The sequence below is a fragment of the Neovison vison genome, chromosome 11, assembly GCF_020171115.1.
Source record: "Neovison vison isolate M4711 chromosome 11, ASM_NN_V1, whole genome shotgun sequence".
NCBI lineage: Eukaryota > Metazoa > Chordata > Mammalia > Carnivora > Mustelidae > Neogale > Neogale vison.
In genome coordinates this window covers 34,322,149-34,346,561 of record NC_058101.1, presented here as the reverse complement: position 1 = coordinate 34,346,561, position 24,413 = coordinate 34,322,149, and the positions used below count along the sequence as shown (strand labels likewise).

The following is a 24,413-nucleotide window of genomic DNA, read 5'->3' as shown; positions in this document are numbered from 1 at the left end:
TTTGTTTTTTGTTTGTTGTTTTTTAAAAGATTTTATTTATTTATTTGACGAGAGGGATCACAAGCAGGTGGGGGTGGGGGGGAAGCAGGCTCTCTGCTCTCTGTTTGGCAGGGAGCCTGATGGGGGGCTTGATCCCAGGACCCTGAGATCATGACCTGAGCCAAAGGAAGAGGCTTAACCCACTGAGCCACCCAGGTGCCCCTAGCATCTAAGGTTTTTAACAGGGAAATGCAATATATAAATTATAAGGACCGCTATTGACTACCTTCACATTTATGAAAGCTAATTGAGTACATACCTGCATCGGACCCAAGACACAAAATTTATGAACCACTCATGTTCTAGCTTTTGAAAAGCTAATGTTTCTCCTCCTCTCACCAGATTAACAGATGGAGAACACTGAGAAGTCATCTAAAGACATTCTGGAAAATTTCAAGCACGTTTTGCTTAACAGTTCATATCATACTTGGTAATTCTAGTGGAAGGGCTGGGACTGGCACGGGAATGGCTATGGCCCCGGCATGCTGGTCTCCCATGAGGCTGTAACAGGCAAGACCAACATTACATGAGTTACTTCTGCCATAATCGTTTCATGTGAATATGGTGGCTGAGTCCACTGACACACAGAGCAGGAGTATACATATCTCTCTATGTATTTATTAATTTCAGATTTTTCTGTGAGGATAATGAATTTGGGCAGACAGTTCGTGATGAAATCTGACAACAATGCTTCAAGTCGCCAGTCGTCCTTTTGTCTCTGTGGGCTCACTGAGTCACAGTCCCAGCAGCTACGTGCCCTCCGTCGAGGGCAGGAGAGGATCTACTGGCACCTCGGGGAGCACCTCACTCAGGACAACTACAGGACACCATGCCACCCCTTCTCTTTCTAAGTCACCACTCTGCTCACACGACTCCTTCCCAGAAACTTACCAAAACTAGAAAACAAAATTTTTCTTTCCTTTTCTTTTCTTTTTTTTTTTAAGATTTATTTATTTGATAGAGAGCATGAGCAGAGGGAGAGGGAGAGGAAATCTCAAACAGACTCCACGCTGAGCATGGAGCCTGATGTGGTGCTCGATCACAACCTGGGCTGAAACCAACATCGGATGCTTAACTGACCACAACACCCAGGTGCCCCAGTTTTTATTTTCAAAATGCCAATAAAGCAGAGAAAAGAGTGTGGGGGTGGGGGGGAATACAAATTAAACTTCTTTGGCAATTAATTGAAAAGCAAAGAAGAAAAAAAGAGATTCTTTACTTTTTGACACCTCTAGGGGCAATGGCTTCCTCGGCTCTCCATCTGATGTCTATTTAGCCCCCAGCACAAGTAACCAAGTACCTGACTGTCCACATCCCTATCAACTGAAGTACCCTCCTCTGAGCATCCTCTGTCCCACAGCCCTTTGGCTCCTCAGAGTCCCTTCCGGGTCCATTAGAATGGATCTGTTACCTTGTGCTCACTATCACACTGTTAAGACTTTTGCTACCATCCATTTCATTGCATTTACCTTTTTGTTTCCTAAAGCACAATACTTTACTTTTTTTTTAAAGGTTTTATTTATTTATTTGACAGAGATCACAAGCAGGCAGAGAGGCAGGCAGAGAGAGAGAGGAGGAAGCAGGCTCCCCACTGAGCAGAGAGCCCGATGTGGGGCTCGATCCCAAAACCCTGGGATCATGACCTGAGCCGAAGGCAGAGGCTTTAACCCACTGAGCCACCCAGGCGCCCCTAAAATATAATACTTAAAAGAGCAACCAAGAGCCATTGTGAAGATTTAAGGGAATACTTTTTTTGGGGGGGGGTCTAGAACTTTCCAAAACACTTTATTGAGCAAAATCATTTTCTTCCCTAAGTTCATGAGGTGAGATAAGAATTATTTTTACATCTCTTTGGAAATCATACATCTAATTTGGAAATCATATCCTCTACCCCAGAACACAGTGTGTCCGAGCTATTCTGGAAACATCTCACATCTGTCTTCTTGAATTCCTCCTGTCACATCATGGAACTCAGCTGAGAAGACAGGAAGGCTAGTGAATCACCAAAGGGTATTTAAGAGATTAAAATTAATTCAGCAGGGCAAACCAGCTGAAAATGAGGCCTTTCCTATATACTGGAATTATTTTTTTAGGGGATCAGAGCTTCTGAAAAGCAATTTAAAAATCATTTGTAGTTGAAATTACCAGAAAACAACTGACAAAGAATGAACATTTAAATGAAGTTTCTGGAAGAGTTAATAGTATAAACTTATGCAACGTTCTAGCACTCTTTAGTTAGCCAAAGCCAGAAACAAGAAGAGCTGCCAATTATGTCAACATAATTAGGTTAGTGCCTTGGCTTTTTCCCTCACCAACTAGCCAGCTTGCCGAAGAGGTCCACTTTGCTGGCCTTGGTACTGGAAACCAATCAACGCATAACATCAAAGGAGTCAACTCTCAAGCAACACGGCCAAGGTGAAGTGTAAAGGCCAATGTAATCGAAACGGTCCTTTTTTTTGGCACTGGCCTTTCTGACTTGCAGACCTATAAACTCAAATATGAGGAATGTTTGTGGTGGACTGAACAACCAGCCCCCATTCTCCATCGCTCCTAGGAACCTGGAATAGAAATTGTCTTATCCAGTGCTCTTCACAATTATGGTTTACAACCCGTGCTTACTTTTTCTGTTTCTACAGAAAGAGGTCAAGGAGTGGCTTGACGGAGCAATCCTCAGAGACCATGCATGTTTCTCATCCAGCTCCAGCCACCCAACTAGCAGTGAGGTGACATTTACGCAGACTTTTACTATGCACTACATACTCTCCGAAGAGGTTCGTATCCACACATAATGATGACTTGGTTCCTGCTTTCATGGAGCTCTATGCCTCAATGGATGGTTTCAAGTAAGGCTGAGGTGAACATGATAAAAGAATTCTGAAAACATTTCTTTAGGATACAGAGAGAGGACGTTCAATAACTCCAAGGGTCTTGAAAGGTTTCACAAAGGAGATGACATTTGAGCAGGATCTCAATTGTTTATAAGCACAGAAAGATCCTCTAAAATACAGTTTTCCATTTTCCAAACTCTCAAGGTAACTACCACACACACCAAGTTGAAGATTAAATCTCACATAGTCAGACTCTGGAGGTCACAGATATACGTCTCGAGGCAATGGTGCGGCAGGAAAACACTGGATGCTGTTTCTGAATACACTGATTCAAGTTCCACTGTGGCCACCTGAGTAGGAGAAAGTAGCACGAACAAGATTCCATGGACACACAGTAGGTCCACAGAATTTCACCGTACCTTTCCTAGTAACCATTTTTTCCAGTCTCACCTATTACGAGGCAACTATGTCAATTAAGTTATAAAATACAAACCCAACATCAAAATCAGACATTGAATGCACTGGAACATCAAAGGACTGACTGAGTACATCAGGGCTGCCGTTTGTAGATGGCCTCCAGTTTTATTCAGTCAATCATTTATTGACTAAGTTCACCTGCTGTATTTCAGGCGTTGACAACCCAAATACAAAGATAAAGACAGACTGATCCCTGCTCTTAGGATGCAGAAGGTCCTAACTAAAATCAGAGTCCAAAATAGAGGCAACCCATCATTAAGGAAGAAGCAAGCTTTTCCATCCCACTGCTGCAGCGATAATGGTGACCACTAATTATAAAAAGCACTAATACTTATTAAACTCGTGCTTTATGCCAACCACCGTTCTAAGAGCCCTCTGAAAATGCTCTCACTTACTCCTCACAGCTGATCTATGCCAGACCCTATCATTACGCCCACGTTACACAGGAGAGGCTCTGTGGACGGCCTGCCTCTAACTGAGCTGAGATTCGAACTCAGGAAGTTGACTCTAGAACCCACGCTCTCAAAGATTAAGTTCATGAAGCATTAAGGCCCAAAGCCACATCACCTAGATTTTGTTTTCTCTCTGTATATCCTGCCTTTGTGAACCTAATGTTGAACCTAATGTTGGCGTGGCTAGTCCCCAAGATCCACCCGGTTTCACACTCTGTATCTTTGATTCTATGAAGCCCCCAGTTAAACCTGAGTTACAGGTTGGTACCAACGAGGCACTGAAACCTGTAGCCCAGTAGCATCAACATGTTGTATCTTTCAAAAGTTTTCATGCAACCAGCATAAACCAGCAGGAGACTACCAGAGAGAAGACATACAATCTGACCAACTCATACTTCTCTGAGTCACCGTGCTCCCCTGGGGCCATGGAGGGAACCGTATTTCAAGCAAAATGCTAACAGATCACAAGTTCTCACCTTTAAGCACCAAAATGGGATGTGACCCTTTCTTTTAGAATCGGGGTCAAGGCTTTTTTTTTCTTTTTTTTTTTTTTTAAACTCTGGTAAACCCCTATGAAACTCAGTGATTTCACAGATGTTTTTCTTTTTCCTAACAGGCTCTTGTTTTCTCAGAGGGCAGACGACACAGGAGGAAAAGAGGGGCAACATATTGTACAGATGATTGATTGGGGCGGGGGTTGGGGGGAGCTACCAAAATGCTGGAGGGAGCAATTCAGAAAGAAAGAGAAATAGAAAGTAGTCAATCTCTGGGTTAGCCTGGGCATTTTATTTTATAGATAGCAGTCTAACTTGGAAAGGATGCCCCGAAGGTAGAATGAGTCTGTTCTATTTTTCTCCGCTCCCCAAAGCACAGTCTGCAATCCAAAGAAAAGTGAGCGGTGATTTGGTCATAAAACACATGCCACTGTGTGTGATGAGTATTTACTTAAGACAAAGCAGATAAGCAAATATACACACTCAGCAATACAGACTGGTATGCATGTATTAGGTGTTCTGGCGATACATACCAGGATCTTACAAAAATTTGCCTTATTTCTTCTTTTCTTTCAACAGTTAGTGCTTGTGTTTTTTATAGATATAAACGTGTGTATTACATGAAACGTATAATAAACACTGACTTTACCATCGTTAAGTGAAACATACACATTTTATTTGAACTGCTTGTGATTAATGTAAACATTAACCGTAGATTTCACTGGACAGACAAAATCAAAAGAAACACAAATGCTGTAAATTCATTGATTTTATTTTACTCACTAATTTATGGAGTGGGTACTACCTGAAACTCGGAAGTGTGATCATGAAGTAAAGTGGTTTCGTTTCAGTAGGAGTTCACAACTGGCTATGAGGAAATTCCCAGAGAATTCCCCAGAACTACTGATACTAATATTTTGAGACCTTGAGCATGCTTTAGTAAGTGCAGAGATCCCAAAGTGACCATATGGCGAACAACAGCAAAAGTCTGGGGGTACCCGGGCGGCTCAGTTGGTTAAGCATCTGACTCTTGATTTCAGCTCAGGTCATGGTCTCAAGGTCGTGGGATCGAGCCCCATGTCTGGCTCCACGTTTGGCGAGGAGTCTGCTTGGGATTCTCCTTTTCCATCTTCCTTTCCCCCCACCCACATGCTTTATCTCTCACTCTTTCTAAAATAAATAAATCTTTAAAAAAAAAAAAAATCCACAGGCTTGGTTCTTGAGCATGTTTTCAAAAAACTCAGTCTGGCTGCTTTAGAGTCACATTTAACACATTCTTTTGGGAATATTTGATTCAAAATGTCTATCCTTAGCCACCTATGAAAGGACAGCACCATATTGTCAATCTTCCTTTAAAATGTGAAGGCCTTTATAACTGACTTTAAGAGAGGAGAATGAGCGTATTGTCTCCTTGCTTCAAGAAAGCTCTAGCTCAGTTCACATGATGAGCCAAGCACCAGAGAAACTAACGGAAAGTGATGCCAGGACACTGAGCGAAGGAGTGCTGAGCAGAGGAGACCCCAGGACAGAGTCCTGGAGAGACTCAGAGTGGACCAAGCAGAGTGCACACGTTCAGCCTGAATTCCGGGCTCTCCACAGGCCCTTATGGATGCCCACACTCAACAAGAAAAGGGCCGGGGACAGAAATAATGCAAACAGTCAGCAGTGAGGGAATCAGTAAATAAAACACAGGGCTTGAAAAGCGTGGACTAGCATGGCTATTGTTGAGGTAGAGAAACAGCATGTCCTTGTACGTGCTGCCCTACAAAACACATCCTTAAGAGGAAAAAGCCAACCAGTTGTAAAACCATCTGATGTAATATTTTCTTGTTTTAACTTTTAATTGTGGAGTATTTTAAAGATATAAAATTAGAGATAACAGAATAATTAACCCTAGGGACCCATCTTTAATAATTATCAGCTTTGGGGCAATTTGGTTTCTTTTCTTTTTTTTTATCACCACCTCAGTTATTTTGGAGAAAATCCCATACATGATATTATTTATATTAGTATATATTATATTACATTATATCTATTATTATATATGAGTATATAGCTCTAAAAGATAGGGGCTCTTTAAAAAATAGCATCATCATAAAATGTGGGTAAATCTTAAAATTTATTATAAATGTGGGTATAGGCCTAAAATGTTTTCTGAAAGGAAATTAAAAAAAAAAAAAAAGACGACGACGACAGTGGTCATCACTGGGGAAAGGGGCTAGCAGGAGGAACAGAGGAGACTTTACTGTACATTTAATAGCATGTGGTGAAATTTGAAATTTGCCTACAATGGCCAGCGCCATGCCTGGGAGAGCAACAGGAAGGCTGTCAGGACAGGAGGGAGACAAGGAGGTCCTGGTGGTGCTGCTGAAAACACAGAGGAGTTTGGCTGGGAGACACTCAAAGAGTCCTTGATGTGAATCCAACACTGGTAGGTGACAGCGTCCATCAGCGATAGGATATGATATTTCCCAGTGCGTAAAAGGTAATAGCTATGAACTCAGGAATATTACTAAACATAATTGTGCTTCCAGCAGCGTGCAGCTCTAGACATTTAGGAGACGAAATGGACTCATCTTAACCTCCCTACTGCCATATCCGGCTACAGTGGGCTGATGATGAAATCCATCATCTGAAGAACCGCAATTTTAAAGGGCACTTCAAAAACACTAAAAAAAAAAAAAAAAGTCAGTGTCTTCACTTTCTCCTTCTCTTTTCCTTATCTAGAGTCCTTGTCATTTCTCTGCCTTGTAGGTTGCAGAAAGGTTCTTTCCTTCCCTGGTGGTATGATCTGTTACAACGACAGCCCATGAACAGAGCCTTGGAACCTACAGGGTAGGTGCCAGGTTACTGGGTTACGTTAGAGAACTAAGCCTTGGTGAGTGCTTGTTTACGCTGAATTTAGATACGACAAAGTACACTACGTGTTTTAATCTATCAGCAGTACACTGGGGGAGCAGAGAAAAGAGGCAACTGAAAGGAGCTGGCTGTTAGAATCTGTCCGTTTCTGTCCCAGCTGTGACTCCTCCGACAAACCCAAAGATGTTACAGACACAGACAAAGGTCAAGAAAGTCTGGTCTCTATTAGACTCATTAAAATCCTGAGCTTCTGAATATATTAAAGAGAAGAAACGCCACTTTCTTACTTTCAAATATCACATGAACAAGGCTAATGAAATGTTCCCCCATAAATGTCAAAGGGAAACACCTATAATGAGCAGAAATTTAAATTTTGTAAACTTCTAACTTTTCATTAGTGTGAGCATAAATACGTTCCGAGAACTTTAAAATAGTTGGTTCTTTTAATAAAGATATATGTGTCCCCTGCAACTGTATCTCTTCTATTACTTAGCTTAACAAAACCCAGGATTTCTAGATAGTATACTAAAGAAGTTCACCTAAACACTGGTGGTGTCATTTCCAATCAGGTGACATTCTACTATACTTAACGCCACGTTGACATTTCTTTTCACAAAAATGCTTACCAGGACAAGCAACCAATGTAGGAACCAAAAAGAAACAACTGAGAAATGTAACAGTATTTTCCACACAAGCTGCCTAATTTTACCCCAACAGGCTTGAGTTCTCTGCCCCCAAAAGGGGGGCTTTCTTTTTTGGTCGGACTAGAGATTAACCCCATCCATAATAGAACACACCAAAAGGAAGTGCCACTGTGAGTCTACTCCCTTTCCCGGGGTAGGGGGGAAGGGCAGGGGGTGGGTACCTGTTTCATCCGGGGAACTGGGGGAGGCGCTGTCTTGGGACAGTGTTGTCCAGCTGGACTCCTCATCACTTGGTGCCAGGTTCTGGATCCGGTGTAGGGCACAATCGGTCTTGGCCCCCGTTTTCGGATGATCCTTCTTGGTCTCTGGGCTGGAGGACACTGTGGCCACTGGACCATCTTCAGGGCTGAACTGGGCCTTGTTTGGTTTCTGCGGCAGCGCCTCGCCATTCCCAATGATGGTGGAGGCCGGGCCCTGGCCCAGCTGCGACTTCTCTTCCACAGCCCCGTGCTGGTTGCCCACGCTCTGCTCTAGGTCTCTGGTTGAGGTTTCCAGGTCTGCATAGTAATTTAGGAAGCTCTTGGTTCTCCTGGGTTGCGAGGGTAAAATTTCACAGCCTGAGGAATCACGCGGGTGGGGCTCTTTGCCCTCTAACTTCTCAGAAGTTATGTTGATGACTGCAGTGGGGCTGACGTTTTTGTTGGGGTCCTGCTGTCCTTGTTCTGCGGCCTTCCGGAGCTGGTTCTCCCCATTTTTCACCAGCTTGATGTTGGCGGAGCCATTTCCCAGCAGGGGCTGTGCGGCCGGATCGGAGAGGCCCATCGCCACCTGGATATTAGTTAGTGCATATTTTTTCCTGCATTTGGGGGGCGTGCTGTTCTTGGTTTCGGTGTGTTTTATCTCGGCATTCAACAGTTCATTGTGGGAGGAACGGAGATGAAGGGTATTTGGTGGTGTGGCCGGGCTGTTGCGATTCGTGATGTCCGTGGCTCCGCTGCTGGCCATAAACACAGCCACAGTGTCTACACCTGAGTCAGCTGGAAAGAAAAAGAAACTCGTCAGTAGCTGCCTGACATGACTGAACTGAACTGCTTAGCATACGGTGAGCCAACATTTTTATACAAAAAACTGAAAGAGTTAATGCTTCCGTTGTATACATTCTTATAGAATTGACCCATTTCCCTCTTTGTTTTCCCTGCTCACTCATAAATTAAATAGGAACAAATAAAAGGCTTAATGTGGGTACACAAAAGCCAATTTTTAGAAAAGCTAAAAGGTCTTCTAAGGGTCCAAAGTTTATTTAGACTCTCCCTTTTGTAGTCATATAAAAGCATTTTCTTCTGGTCATTGTTCACAGCCTTGAAAATCACCCCCTTTCTAAACATTCACATCACATTTCTATTCTGTAGTTCCTTTGGGCAACAAAAAAGTTGCTCAAAAATCGGCTGGGGCTCCAGCTTTCTTAGTTAACCTGAAAGGTCACTGTTCACTGATGCACCATACAGCCAAGGTAATTATTCTCAACCACGTTTAGAAATTGTGTTCCGAATGCCTGGAAAAGTCAAATCTCCACTGGAGTTTGCTAATATCTTTGTGAGCATTTTTGACCTGGGCTTACTTACTATTTGTACGAAAGAGACTTTCTGGAGAAATGGCTCAGTTACTGGAGAACGTACACACACACAAAACTATTCCTAATAATGCAGCCTTGAGCCCTAGGCTACTGCTGGGTTAGAGCCCCCAAAGGAGTCTGAACATGTTCCACTGAGTTACAATACTGACTCAGCTGTTCGCAGTCCCCATGTGCCCTTGCAGGACTCCGAGGAAACCACCTGACAATTGCATTTATCTCAAATATTGCTCATACCATCAGTGATTTATTCCATATGTCTCTTGCTCGGAAGAAAGAAAGGTTTTTCAGACTAGAAGGGAATAAAATTCATCAACAAGAATTCCTAAGGTTTCACATTTCTCAGTCTGTGAAGAATGACCCCTTTCTTATCTGATCCTCGGCCTTCCACAGAGGCCTCAGTGAGTTTACACCGGCAAATGAACCAAAGCACAGCTCCCAACATTCCTAAAATTGTATTGTGACAACTCCCTCTTCCACTCCCTAGGCAAAACAGAGACCTCCCCAGGAGAGAAAGATAAGAGTATTCCTCCATTTGAGAGCTTAGAGGTACTCCTTTCTAGTATCAAATACTCAGGATTGCCTACTTTAGGAAAGAGTCACCCACTCATCTGGGAGTCCATGTACTTCTAGAAAGGTAGGCAACATAATGCTGTAAGCAGGGCCCACATTCATAAATGCAATGACGGTGTGGCCCACAGAGACAGTTAAGGGCTGTAAACCAAGTGGTTAAACTTCAGACCCCATTTATTTATCAGGATTCCTGCTTACCCAGCAATGTAACTAACCACCTGGGATTCATTTTATAGGAAGCCTTGAGCCCTATAAAAAACTGAGTTTAGTTTGTTGCTCCCTTTCAAATAATGCTCTGATAACTACATATTTTCCAAATTACATTGTTTTAACTATTACTACCACTTCTGTGTATTACAGATTAGAATTCACCCTCAATCAACAGCAGCACTTGATAGGAAAGGGCTCACTTTGAACCCACAGAATTTTCCCCGAGACACGTATCTGTAACATGGGCACACAAGAGAAAACTCCTGGGTATTCAGAATGACATTACTATAAGAAAGTAGAAAATCTTTGGCTTTTTTAAAGACCTGGCGCAAAAAAACCCAAAAACAAACAAACAAAAAAAAACAACTTCTATCAGTCTATTTTAGGATGTTAGGTACTATATTCTAGCACTTTTATTAGAGAGAAAGTTTTATTTACTTTGCTCATAACTATAAACATTTTCAGAAAGAATACCATCAAAATTTCTAGGTGATTAAATAGCTTTTATATCCAGGATGTGACAGATTATAAAAACTTTTAGCCATGTTCTTCTAGATCCCACTGTCCTCCCTATGCCCTTTGTCACTCTCCTGTGCGCTAGAAATCACAAAGGGGAGGTTTGGGCGGGTTACATTAGAACAACAGGACCATCCTGTACAAAACAGCTCTGTCTGTGCTGTTTTTGTAGATCAAAGCCTGAACACAGTTTGAGTGTGTTTTCGATATTAAATGATGATATCACCTGGGAGCTAAATCAAAGGTTCACATCTAGAACTAAGGCAGCCAAGTTAACGCTATGAAGTATACAGTTGTCTCTGGGAGTTAACTATCAGCTAAGCGGTCATCTGGGGTCAAAAGAAGTAGGCAAAAGTTAGCAAATTCCTAGAAAGATGAAGGTTTCAAAGGAGGAGGCCCCTGAAAGTGGGAGGTAGTGCCCACGAACAAAGAACTCAGGGTCAGGGAGACAGGCTAGTTACTAGATGAGTGATCTAGGACACCTGACCTTCAGTGTCCTTGTCTGAAAAATGGGGCATTTTTGTTGCCAGGATTGTTCTGAGGATTAAAATGAGAAATGCGGGCCCGAGGATTTAGTATAGTAATAACCATAATGTGTCAACAAACCGCACCCCTTTACATCCAAGGGACAGAGCACAGGGCTGCCTGCCAGGGGCCCCAAATTTACCACCTGATTAGCTCCAAGTGATAGAAACAGTCCTGTCGTACCGACACAGAGAAAGCAAACAGACCAACAGGATGGGATAAAGATGTTGGGTCCAGAAGAGTTAAATAATAGGAAAAAAAATTCCTCAGTGTCGAGGTAGGTGGTTTTTTGTTTCTTTTTTAATGCAAAGAGAATCTTACAATGTCTCTTTAAATCTTCCATTGAGCTGTTTTCTTTGGAGACCAAAAGCTTAAGAATAAGTCCAAATTCCTTGTTATAACAGATAAGTTAGTTAAACTGTCCATTTCTTTCCTGTAAAATCAGGATAGTAACGGTATCTTCACCTCACTGAGTTTTGTTGAAAACTAAGAGAGATGGCTGTCAGCATTTAACCCAGGGCCTGGCATACTGTTAGGGATTCATATTATTTTATGGTTCCCTCCTTCCTCACGCGCTTCCGTCTCTGCTCGCCATACTGCAGGCCACCATATCTACTGAGCACTTTCTTCTTGCCAGGCACCATGCTGGGAGTAGGGAAACCGAGACACACAAGATCCCATCTGCTAAGTGCTTTCAGCTTTGCTAAAGACACACACACAATAATGTGATGAAAATCAACCAGGATGGGAGCTAGGGAGGTACAAGGGAGTGAGTGGTCTTCTCACCTCAGTCTGGAGAGGATCTGAAGGTAAGAGAGGCGGGATCCGCATTTGGGGAGTCTTCGCAAATCAAAACACAAAAGGAGATGCGGTAAAGGGGAGGAAGAGTCAGGCAGAGTTCTGCAAGACATGCTCCAAGGGACTGGACTTGACCCTGAGGCAGAGAAGATCAAGTACTTCAACAGAATGAAGAATGAAGGAGGCTGAAGAGAAAGAAACAGAGAGAGAAGGTGAGGGAGAAAGAGAAAGAGAGCGAGGGAGAGGATACGTGTGTGGGCGTGCACGCACGCGTGTGTGCTGTCTTCCTTTATGTAGCAGAGGGAAAGGGCATCTTTCCTCCAGCATGTTCTCCAAGATGACTCTGGTGAAAAGGTATTAAAGAAGCAATGGAAATGAGGCCATTAAAACACCAGAGGTAATCAGGGAGAGAGGAGAATGATGTAGACAGAGGGTGCCTCCCTAACCAAACAGGCAGGCTAGCCCCATCTTCATGGTCTCCCATTTGGCACTAGGGTCTGACCCTGACATTTATCAAAGGGAAGCCAAACACACGCAAGGAGACCATCTGGAAAGCTACGGTCAATAGTCCTATCAAGACAGTAGGGAAGGAACAAGGTGGGCATGGGAGACTTAAGTACGGGGAACAGGGCGGGGGGGAGTCCTTCCCTCTCACTGCCATCATACTGAGTCTAGGCATTCACCTCTTGACCAGGGCAAGAAGACCAGGCCTCCATGAAGCAGCACTGGCTGATGATAAGAACATGGGCGGCTTCCGCCCCTCACAGCTTCAGGAGAAGGGCAGAGATGGGCAGAGTGACCTTCACTAAAGAACAAAGGGGCAGGGGAGAGCAGCCCATGATTGGGGGTTATAGGAAGGCATTTTTGTTTTTTTAAAGATTAAGAGTCTTTGTGATGTGTTATTGCTTATAAGGCAGAAACACAGAGAACAACAGAGAAGGGATAAACGGAAACACGAAAGAGGGACAGATGAAGAAGGGAGAATCCAGGTGATGAGATGAGGGACCACAGCAGGTACGAGAGAGCCAGCCTTGTCCAAGACAAGGGACACTTCTTCAGGAGGGAAGGAAGGAGAGGGAGGAAGGGTGGAGAGAGTGACACCAACTCTAGGAAAAGCAGAACTGACAGCCTTCATTTTCTCTGTGAAAGGAAAGTCTTGCCCCAAGGGAAGCAGGCTAGGGGAACAGGAGGAGAAGAACAAAAGTCCAGAAATAGTCACATGGGAGAAACAAAGAGTTGGAAACTTCTTCTAAAAGAAATGTGAAGTTTGATGGCATAAGAACAGACACACAGATGAATGGAACGGACCAGAGAGCCCAGAAATAAACTCATGCATGTATGTCCAATTAACTTATGACAAAGGAGCCAAGAGTATACAACTGAGAAAGGACAGTCTCTTCACTAAAGGGTGCTGGGAAAACGGGACAGCCACATGCAAAAGAACAAAAGTGGGCCTGGCCCTTAACCCCCACACAAACATTAACTCAAAATGGATGAAAGACTTGAACATAAGACTTGAAACCGTTAAGTTTCTAGAAGAAAACGCAGGCAGTAAACCCCTTGACATGGGTTTTGGCAATAGTTTTTTTGATTTGACACCAAAAGGAAAGGCAACAAAAGCAAAAATAAACAAACGGGACTGCATCCACCCAAAAAATCTGCACAGCAAAGGAAACCATCCACACAATGAAAAGGCAACCTACTGAATGGGAGGGGGAAACACATAGTCACAGAGGCAGACATGATTACGGTGGCAGGTGGGGGGACAGACGAGGCATACATTCTGGGTATGGCCTGGAGAGGGCAGGGAATGGAGCCGGGAAGGGATGGAGAGCTGGGAAGAAAAGGCCAGGGGATCTGAGGACTCCACAAGGTCAAGAAACAGGTGTCATAGGAACAAGGATAGGTTTTCAACCCCAGCAGCATGCATCCCTTGGGGAGCTTTTTTTAAAAGCACAGAAGGCTAAGGCCCACTCCTAAAGACACCCTAATTCAATCAGTCTGGGGCTGGGGCCCATCAGGGTGATTCCAATGTGTGGCCAAGGTCAAAAACCACTAAAACCAGATAATGATTTCAGAAGCACTTGGAACGCTCTGATCATGCGTGTCCCCTTCCTTGTCTTTGCACACCTTCTCAGCATCCTCCCTCCTATCTGGCAAGTTTCTATTTCACCCTTAAGATTCAAGGTAGGTATCACCTAGTTGTGAACTGTCTTCTTACCCCTCCAGGCAGATTCCAGGGCTCCTTCTTCTATATTCCTAAACCTTCCTACACTCATCTCTATGACAGCAACATCCCCATTTTGTTATTTTTGCCCTGCTGGAGTTTCCCATTAGACTCTGACCTCCAGTGACCAGAACAGGAGCACAGCATACAGTAGGTACTCCATGCATGTCTGTAGAATAAATCATTGAATACAATGGGACCAAAAAAAAGTGTTTCGTTAACATCTCAAGAAATGTTTATATTAAAAGTCTAGCTTTTCTCAAGCTTTTATCCCATGTAGCATCTGAGCAAGAGTTAAAATAAAATCTTTCAAGATACTATCCAGACTGATTTCTTTTGCTCCTTGGTCTTGGCTCAAGAACATTCTTGTTCCATTCTGCCATAACTCCCTGAAGAAGAAAAGGCTATTTCGAGTCAAAAGTACATGTGCTGTGACCCAGAACAGACTGGTATACTTCTCTACCAGGCCTGATTTCTCATCAGCTGTCATCCTACCAGCTTCAAGTTTTCCAAGCTCTGCCATGAACAGCTCTGGTGCACACGGCACAAGGCTCCTGTTACCGCCGTGCTCCCCAACACCCAATCCCAGGCCTTCCTCTGTTCCCCTCCTTCCTCGTATTTACCCCCAGCATCGTTAGTAACAATGAACAGAAGAGAATCATATATGATGGGAAAGAGCGATACAACAATAATATAACAACTAACAATTCTGGAGAAAAACTAATTCTCTGTGGCTACAAAAATGAAAGGATGACTATCGTCCTCTTCTGCCCGAGGACCAGTCCCCCTCACCCAACTTTTGCTTTCACTCTTCTCCATGGAAGACAGTTTGGCCTGCTTTTCCCAATACTAGTACTATATGGAGGCCCAGAAGTTGGGGCATTCAAGCCACTTCCACTTATCTTTGCCTCCCATGATCTTACTATCGATTTGAGATCAAAGACCACTTGGTCTAATACTCCCTATAAATTAGGGGGATGGAGTTAAATCCACTGACACGTGGGCAAGACCCGAAGCAAGAACTCATGGAATTGCCACCCTACGCTTCCCAGACCAGAAACATAGGGATAGCCCTTCATAAGTTTCTTATCATACTGAATACTCTCAGTTTTCTTTGAAGTGTTCCTCTAGCAAATTGCATTTCCCCCTCCCACCTCCTCCCTGCCTGCTTTCAGGCCTGCATCACTTATCAGTTTCTTTCTAAATCCGCAAGCATAACAGCTCTGTGGCCTAGCCTATCACATGTTGCCCTGTATCATTCTGAAAACTGATCATGGAGCTCTCCTGCTTAAAACCATCTACTGGTCAACCATCTACTCGTTCAAAAGCTCACAATACAACCACTTCAAATTCCCCTATGCTAGTCTCAGTCGACCCTCTAGTCACATCTCCCATCACTGCACCCCGCTCCACCCCGCAACCCCGACCCTGTTCTCTACAAGGCAGCCACAATCAACCTACCTGACAATGCCAAGCCCCTTCTCAACTCTTTCCTCTTGCACAAGGAGTTTGTTTCTTCTGCCTAGGAATGTCCTTTGCCCTCATCTCCCCTACCCCCCCAACCCTATATACCCCAACTGAAAACGCCTATGAATCCTTCAAAACCCCATTCCTTTGGCCTTCCTCTGATTCCTCTACACAACGATGGCTGCCACCTGTTCCATGCTAGGTATGTAGCAGGCTGTTCCCATCAGCACTTCCAGACAATGAGTTATCGATCTCCCCTTCTAAACTGTAAGTTCCTTGAGGGCAGTGACTGTTCTATTCATTTTTTAGGACAGTTTTATCAAGATATAATTTACATATCATACAGCTCACTTTTAAAAGGGTACGGTTTGGGGGTGTTTAGCATATTCTCAGAATTGTCCATCCATTACTAGGGTCTAATGGCAGAGTGCAATTATCACCCCAAAAAGAAACCCCCAGCTCATCAGCAGTCACCCTCTGTTCCTCCCACGCCAAAGCTCCTGGCAACCACTAACCTACTTTCTGTCCTTACAGAGTGCCCATTCTAGACATTTCACGTAAATACAACCACCACAGGACATGTGATCTTTTATGACTGGTTTCCCTCACTTAGTGGATCATCAGGGTTCATCCTTTTTGTCGTATGTATCAGTACTTCATTCCTTTCTGTGGCCCAAATCATTTTCCATGGTATCAACAGACCACATTTTATTTAAGTGTTCATCAGTTAATGAACATTTGTAATGTTTCCATGTTTTAGCTATTATAAACCATGCTGCTATGAACATTCACATACAAGGCTTTGTATGAATGTACGTTTTCAATTCTCATGGGTGTAACCTAGGAGTGGAATTGCTAATTATATATGTAATTAATATATAATAATATATATCATATGTATATAATATATTTGGTTATATAATGAAATACATACAGTTATATGTATTTATATGGTTACATAATATTATACATAAGGTTATATAATTAAATACATATGACCTTTCAAGGACCTGCAAGTGGTTTTACAAGGCAGGGCACCATTTTATGTTCCCACCAGCAATGGATGAAGGTTCTAATTTCTCCACATCCTCCCCAACACTTGTTGTGTCTTTTTTATGCTAGCCATCCAAGGAGGTATGAAGTGACATCTTGTTGTCATTTCAATTTGCATTTCCCTTTCATTTTTATATTCCCAGAGTTCTATGCCTGGCATAGAAGAGTACTCAATAAATGTTTGATTCATTAATCCATCCACTCATTCATTAACTAAATAGCCATCGAGTATCTGCTATGTGCTAGCTGCTCTTCTCAAGGCCAAGAATATGACAGTACACAAAATAAGCAAAATGAATGAGGAATGGGTAAGCAAATGCTGGTGACCCCGAGAGTCTTTAGTACAGAGGGGGTTCTGCTCTTGGATTTCTGGTGGTGAGATGGGCCCTCAAGACTTGGCCATTACCTCTACAGCTGCTTGTCATGCTGTTATCAAGCCCCAACATCAATGCAGGAAGACCGATATCTACTGCAGAGATGGATATAAGTTGAAAGTGTCACAAGAGCTAGTATTACTACAACCATCGCTCTCCTGCACGCCCATAGGGAAACATCTGTTATAGCCCGGCATGCATTTCCTCTTTAACCAGTAATAGCCCCACAATTTTTGAGGAATCAACCTTTCTACACTCTCATTCCTTCATTCAACAGATTCTCTAGTGTGCATGGGCATGCAAAAGCCTTCTAGCTGCCTTCTAACTGCTAAGGTTATAGCAGTGGGCAAAACTGACAAAAGAAAAACACCTACTCGTGTGCAGCTTACATTCTAGGGGTTCAGCCCATATGTTTCAGGTGGCGATGACACTGCCCCTTATTTTGTGGAGGACAGGGCCCAGGCCCAGCCAGTCAGAACAACAAATCCCCATGGCTGTGGTGACCGGCTCAAGGAAAAGCAGGTGACTCACACAAAGCCAGTCCTAAGACTGTTGGTGGAACGATCAGAAAAGGGGTGCTCTCTTTTCTCTTGTTCTTGAACTAGATGATCCTAAAACTTTGAAGGGTCACCAAGAAGAGGCAACTAGCATTAGCAAGGACCAATGAGCAAGTAGATCTATGAGATAGAAAGGGAGGAAGAAACTCTAATGACATTGTTGGAATCCCTAAAACAAGCCACGCTTAAAACGGGATACCCCTAGGCTTCTTGGCTGTTAAAGTCAACTGATTTTTTGTGGGGGCTTAAACTACTTTAAACTGAGTCTTCTCCTTCCAGCAACTGAAAAAAAAGGGCTTTGTTAATAAATGGAATATTTTTGTGAGGCCTAAACAAAATGAAGTAAGCCAGGGTTAAAGTCCATGACTAACCAGGCTTTCCAGACACCTAGAGTTGCAAAGATCCCAGCACGGAGACAGAATCCCGTAATTCGAATGACATCCTAATAGAAACCCATGCTGGAACCTGTAGTTAAACCTGCCCCCTCGGTTTCTCTTTTCTGAGACCTCTAGGCATCTGTCAAAGGAAAATTTTTGTCATGAACGACAGGAAACTCCTCTCTCTATACCCTGCTGCTCTCCATGTGCTCCAGGGACACGTTGACAAAATTGGAAATTGACAAATGGCCCAGGGAAGCTCCACGTTTGCCCTGCTCGTCGGTGAAACTTGACATTTCTTCATTTTCAGTTCTCTGCTACACAGTTTTATTTCCACTGAGGAGTTAACAGCCCAGCTTCTACTCTGAGGAATGCTGCCTTTTGAACTAGACCTCAAAGTATGAAGGAAATGAAATAACTCAGATTTTTTTTTTCTTTTAGGAAGGAGAGGCAAAAGAAGGCTGGTTTCCTGAAATGACTCATGAAAGTAAACTCTCAATGTGACAAAAATGATAAGAACTTCTCTCTGAACAAAAGAGGCAAAGGTTATGGGTCATTGAGGCAGAGAGATCACAGCATTAGAACCTTGGAAGTTTCTTTCTTTCTTTTTTTTTTTTTAAAGATTTATTTATTTATTTTGGAGAGAGAGAAAGTGATAAAGAGAGAGCGTGCTTGTGACGGGGGTGGCAGGGGGTGTAGAGGCAGAGGGAGAGACAGGGAAGAATCCTCAAACACACTTGCTACTGAGCGCAGAGCTCGCCATGGGGCATGATCCCAGGACCCTGAGATCATGACCTGAGCCAAAACCAAGAACTAGACACTCATCCAACTGAGCCACCCTGGCGCCCCTAACCTTGGTTAGTTTCTAAAGCCAAAGGAGCAGCTTCACACAACTGAGTCACAGGGCAACTTCTCCAGGCTTTAGGGGACCAGGGTGATTTCAACAGCTAGGTGTCATCCACCTAAGGGTTTCCCATGCCCACTGAACTTAACTGCCTGAGGACTGGCTTTTTAATCATCCCAAGGGGAGATGAGGAGACACGACAGAGATGTACCAGATACTTTTCTTCAAGATACTCAGTCAGAGGGGCAGCTGGGTGGCTCAGTCAGAAAAGCGTCTACCTTCAGCTAGGATCAAGCCCCACATCAGGGTGCTGGGATCGAGCCCCACATCAGGCTCCTTGCCCAGGAGAAGCAGAAGCCTGCTTCCCCCTCTCCCTCTGAGACACCCCCTGCTTGTGCTCACTTGCTCTCTGTCTCTCTCTCTGTGTCAAATAAATAAATAAAATCTTTAAAACAAAAAACAAAAAAAAAAAAGAAGAAGAAAGGAACAGTCAGAGTGGGCAATGAGAAGGAACAGTTATTAAACTCGCCATGGTTCAAGTAGGCAGAATCTTAAGAGAAAACGGCATTTGGGATGAGGAAAGAGGCACTCTGAAAAAGCACAGCTGAGCTGGGTCTTGAAGGGTAGGCTGGAGTCCACCGGTGGGCCAGGATGAGAAAGACACGCCGGGTGAGGAAGCCTGGCGTCCCCAAATCCCCTGTGGCAAATGGGAAGATAAGCTGTTTTGGAAACTGAAGTCGGGATTTGTATATCCAAATAAGAATAAAGACCTTCAAAGATTGGGACAGTATATGCTTATTCCAAGGATGTTTTCTGTGCTCAATTTCTAAGCCATTTTCATTGTTTGGAAGAGCTTTAATGTCTTTGGAAGATTAATGTATGTTTTAAAGATAGCTTTAGACTTTTATGAACAAGTCTGACAAATACAGTCAAATGATCAAGCTTGAGAATACCGGTTTAGGTGAGAAAAAGCAGGTGAGCAATCAAGTGATGACACAGGTTGTCTTGAGTGACTGAGAAGTGGGCCTCACATCAATTCCAACAGGGAATCTAAAACAATGACAGAATCCTTGAAACAGGGTGACTGCCAGACTATGCCACGGGCTGAGAGACCTGCTTGGAAGGGACTCGTGAGTTGAACCTGAAAGGTTCAAGAGGCATCTTACAGGCGGATAATGGTATATGTTCTGGGGTATGTTTGCTTTTTAAAAGGCTCCCTCTAGTCACAGCTCCCAGGAGTCGAGAAGGGGTACGGAGGCTACCTGACCTTAGTTATTGGTTCCGATTCTGCTGCACTAGCTGTCACCTGAATTTTCAAGTAAAAAATGATTGGAATATACACTCCACTGAATTAAGAATACTGCTTTCCTTGGTAAATGTGTCACATCCTAGACTTATATATGATAGTAGTAACCGTCATTGGAAAACCCTGCTGGGTAAGAGTGTCATTATCTCTCATACACCTACCAGCAAATAAAAGCAACTTGAGTACCATTAGGAAGAAGGAATACATTAGCATAATACAATATAAGTGACAGTAAGAAATTCCTAGAAGCTATTTGATCAGTTCACTTCCATGGAGAGGAAAACACATTTTACACACTTGCCAGCTTTGTTCTTACAGTTTCTATACAGAGCCAATCTTGCCATGTATTAAAAAATTTTAAATGCTAAAGAGTTCCTAAAAGGAATCATTTGCAACAATTTAAACTGTCCTTTTTTAAAAGGACACACATCTTTGCCTTGATTTACCAAAATTAATATGCCTGTTCAAATATGTATTTACAAAGAAAATCTATTGCCTGCCCCTAAATTATCACAGGGTGATGACAGGCCTTTGAGAATCAGCTCTAAGTTCCTAATTTTCCTGTGTGAATTTAGGTTTGTCACATGCTATTGGCTGTTTTGAATAAAAAACGTATTACCTGTGGTTCATATATCTCTACTGAGCTTAGTGTTTATTCTATTATGTTTTATTTAGTTTTCTGTTGAAACAGAACATGAAGTATTACATAAAGGAGAAAACAGCTTGGACATACTTCCAGAGTTTAAAGACAGAACTAAGAGACTTTAATACCTATTTGTCCGTGGCTTAAATCTACTTACGTAAAAACTCAGAATTTGCTTCGTGGTTTGTACCCTAACAAAATATGGATTCCCCCAGATTCCTCTTTGATTTGCAGTCCTACCCTGTGTTTAATTCAAAATGTTACTGCAATTACTTCTTCCTCGTTATATTACTGTGAGGCAAAGAAGTAAATCCCACACCACATTGTGTATGGTCTAGCATCCAACCTGACACAAATAGAGGGATGTACAATAAAATTAAGGTGGTTTCCTTCAGGCCTCAACTTAATCAGCACTAGATCCGGGAGAATACCGACCTGAGGAGTTCGACTCTAGACAAACCCAACAATGGCGAAGATGCTGTTTATGGAGACTCACCACCACCAACACCTCATTGTCCATACGTAAGTATTTACAGGCTACCATAGGCAATACCCGAAGGCAAAATCTGACATAGCTTTAGTTTCCTGTTATAATCAACTAAAATATTTTTACATTATGTTATTACTAGAGTTATGCAATTATTACACAAATACACGTAAGTCCAATGGATTTTTCGATCTTATTTTAACAATCTCCTTTTTAATACATTAATGAACAAGCAAAAACATGTCATTTTAGCAAACCATGTTTAACATCTGAACAATCATCCATCATATCTATTTGTTCAAGTTTTAATATTCAACTGCTTCTCTGCATTGAAATATGCGGAAGTGGGTCTGACCTGGAAGTACTTCTGACATGGGTCACGGGACTCCAGCTGTGGTGCAGGAACTAGGTTATAATTTGAAATCTGAAAAGAGGGATCATTGGAGAAATTAAAATCCCAAATAACAAAGCATACAAGAAAAAAAAAAAGCATAGTATTGACAATTCTTCCAAAAGCTGTCAAAAACGTGAAACAATTTTTGGCAGATAATATCCAAATTTTTGTTTATTTATAGTTGGTAAAAACACATATGACTGAAACTTGAATTTCTGCTTAACCACATTTCCCACAAACATTTCTTTGAGATTTTTTTTTCCCCCATGCCAGGCTGCAGTTATCTGTCTGTCTTTGTCTTGTTATTTATCTATGTGTCTCAACTTTCCAATGCTTTTTCTCATTAAAAGCACAATTCAGAAGGCAGTGAGGAAAAAACTGGTACATTTCACCACATAGAAAAGCAAACATTCTGTTTGGGAATACAAAATGACTATAAACACAGTAAAGACAAAAAAACAAACTGAAAAAAAATTAACATTACAAAGACATAAAGTGGCTAATTTCATTTATATAGAAAGAGCTCCTTGAAGTTATGAAGAATTTCCTTGAAGTTATTAAGAAAAATATGAACAAGCCCGTAGGAAAATGAGCAAAGTGCAGGACAAGTCCCAAGAGAAACACAAATGTCCAACAAACATAGAAATAACTAACCTTAGTCAAAACTACAGAAAACGCAAATTTAAATAACAACAACTTGCTGATTTCCTTTACCAGACTGCAGAGATTAACAAGCTTAATAGCACATAACTGAAAGCAACAACACTGGAAATAGGAATTTACAAAACTTGCTAATGGGAGTAAAAGCTGGCAAAACTTTTTCAAGAGCCATTTAGAAATATCTGAGCAAATTTAAAATGCATAGACCCCCACTACTCAGCAATTCCCTTTTTTTTTTTATTAAGACCTTATTTATTTATTTGACAGAGAGCGCACACATACAGAAAGAGGGGCAGGTAGAGGGAGAAGTAGGCTCCCCACTGAGCACAGAGCCTGATATGGGACTCAATCCCAAGGTCCTGGGATCATGACCTGAACCAAAGGCAGACAGATGCTTAATGGGCTGAGCCACTAGGCATCCCAGCAATTCCATTTCTGAGAATTTATTTTAGAGCTAAACATACATGGACTCTTGTTCTAAAAGCAAAAGATCAGTAACTAACTGTTCCTCAGTGGACAGCTAGTTCATTAAATTATGATACCTCCATACAATGGAGTATTGTGCATTATTAGGAAAAACATAGTGGATCTACATGAGCTGATATGAAAAGGGCTTTACGACATATCACTAAGTGTTGAGTAACATGGACAGCAGGGCAAAATCAAATTTGAGTACAATTTTTAAAAGCATGCACGTGACTGCATACACACACACAAATGCACAGAGAATTTATTTTTTTAAAGATTTTATTTATTCATCAAGTGGTACCCTCACGCGCATAATTCTGTGTGTTTATTATAGTTATAGAAGTTTTTTTATTTTTAAAAAAATTTTATTATTTTTTTAAGATTTTATTTATTTATTTGACAGACAGAGAGATCACAAGTAGGCAGAGAGGCAGACAGAGAGAGAGAGAGGAGGAAGCAGGCTCCCTGCAGAGCAGAGAGCCGGATGAGGGGCTCGATCCCAGGACCCTGGGATCATGACCTGAGCTGAAGGCAGAGGTTTTAACCCACTGAGCCACCTTGGCACCCCAGAATTTTTTTTTTTTAAGTCAAATGTTGGCAGTTTGCTAAAGCATTATTCAAATTGCTTAGCTTTATATTTGTGGAGATTAAATTCTTTTCTAATCTTTCCAAACTAGTACCTTTAATGGGCATTACTCCCAACTTTACGATTCCGATAATGACCCAACAACTTGGTCTACTGACCCACAATACATTTTTAATTATATTTCCACATATTGTGGGTAAGGCTCATTACTCTGCTATAATTAAAAGGGTGGGTTTATTTTAAATTGCCCTGAAACAGCAAAAGATGCTTCCTCTATTCACCTTTGTCTTTTTCCTACTCCCTCCTCAGCTCCTGAAAAGTATTTTAAAATTCAGGTTTTTTTTTTAAGTTTTTGTCTTCAGCATACCTTAAGTTATAAGCAGAGCTAGATGTGATGTAATAGCTATTTCGAGGCAATGAATATTAATAAACAGAGAGAGAGCTAAGAGGCATACTTATAGGAGTAAAAAGACTTGAACAAACACTAAGAATCTAATTTTTCAGAGCATCTAATCTTAAAAAAAAAAAAAAAAATTCCTTCTCCCCAGCATGAAAGAAACTCCAACTTCTATGAAGTTATGAATTGACATTCTGGCTAATTGCTTCCTATTCTAAATGGCTCTGTGCTATTATTATCTGACCAATACTTATTCCACACACACCATGTGTGATGCTAGGGAGCAGGGGACACTTTAGTGAACCAAACACATTCCCCCTTCTCATGGAACTTATAGACAGGCTACCAGGAAGATGGACATTAATCACAAAATTATTCATCTCAGTGTATATGGGGCTATGACCTGGAGGAAAAGAACTCAGTTTTCTGAGAAAATGGAATGAAGCAACACGGGATAGACAAGAGAGTCAGGAGACACTTATTTCCTGGAGAAAGTGCAATTTAAGTTGCAATTTGAGGACTAAACAG

The 24,413-nt window shown here is 42.2% G+C and overlaps 1 protein-coding gene across 11 annotated transcripts in view; it reads right to left on the bottom strand.

The window, feature by feature from the left end:
• Positions 1-24,413, bottom strand: part of APBB2 (amyloid beta precursor protein binding family B member 2) — a 374,503-nt gene that overhangs the window by 173,382 nt on the left and 176,708 nt on the right. For all 11 annotated transcript variants that reach the window (XM_044224322.1, XM_044224331.1, XM_044224328.1 and 8 more), the window contains 2 exons: positions 21,736-21,804; positions 8,015-8,830 (listed from right to left, as the gene is read on the bottom strand). In XM_044224322.1, coding sequence (XP_044080257.1) covers positions 8,015-8,830; positions 21,736-21,754 — 835 coding nt within the window. In that variant the 5' untranslated portion in view covers positions 21,755-21,804. The remainder of the gene's footprint in view (positions 1-8,014; positions 8,831-21,735; positions 21,805-24,413) is intronic.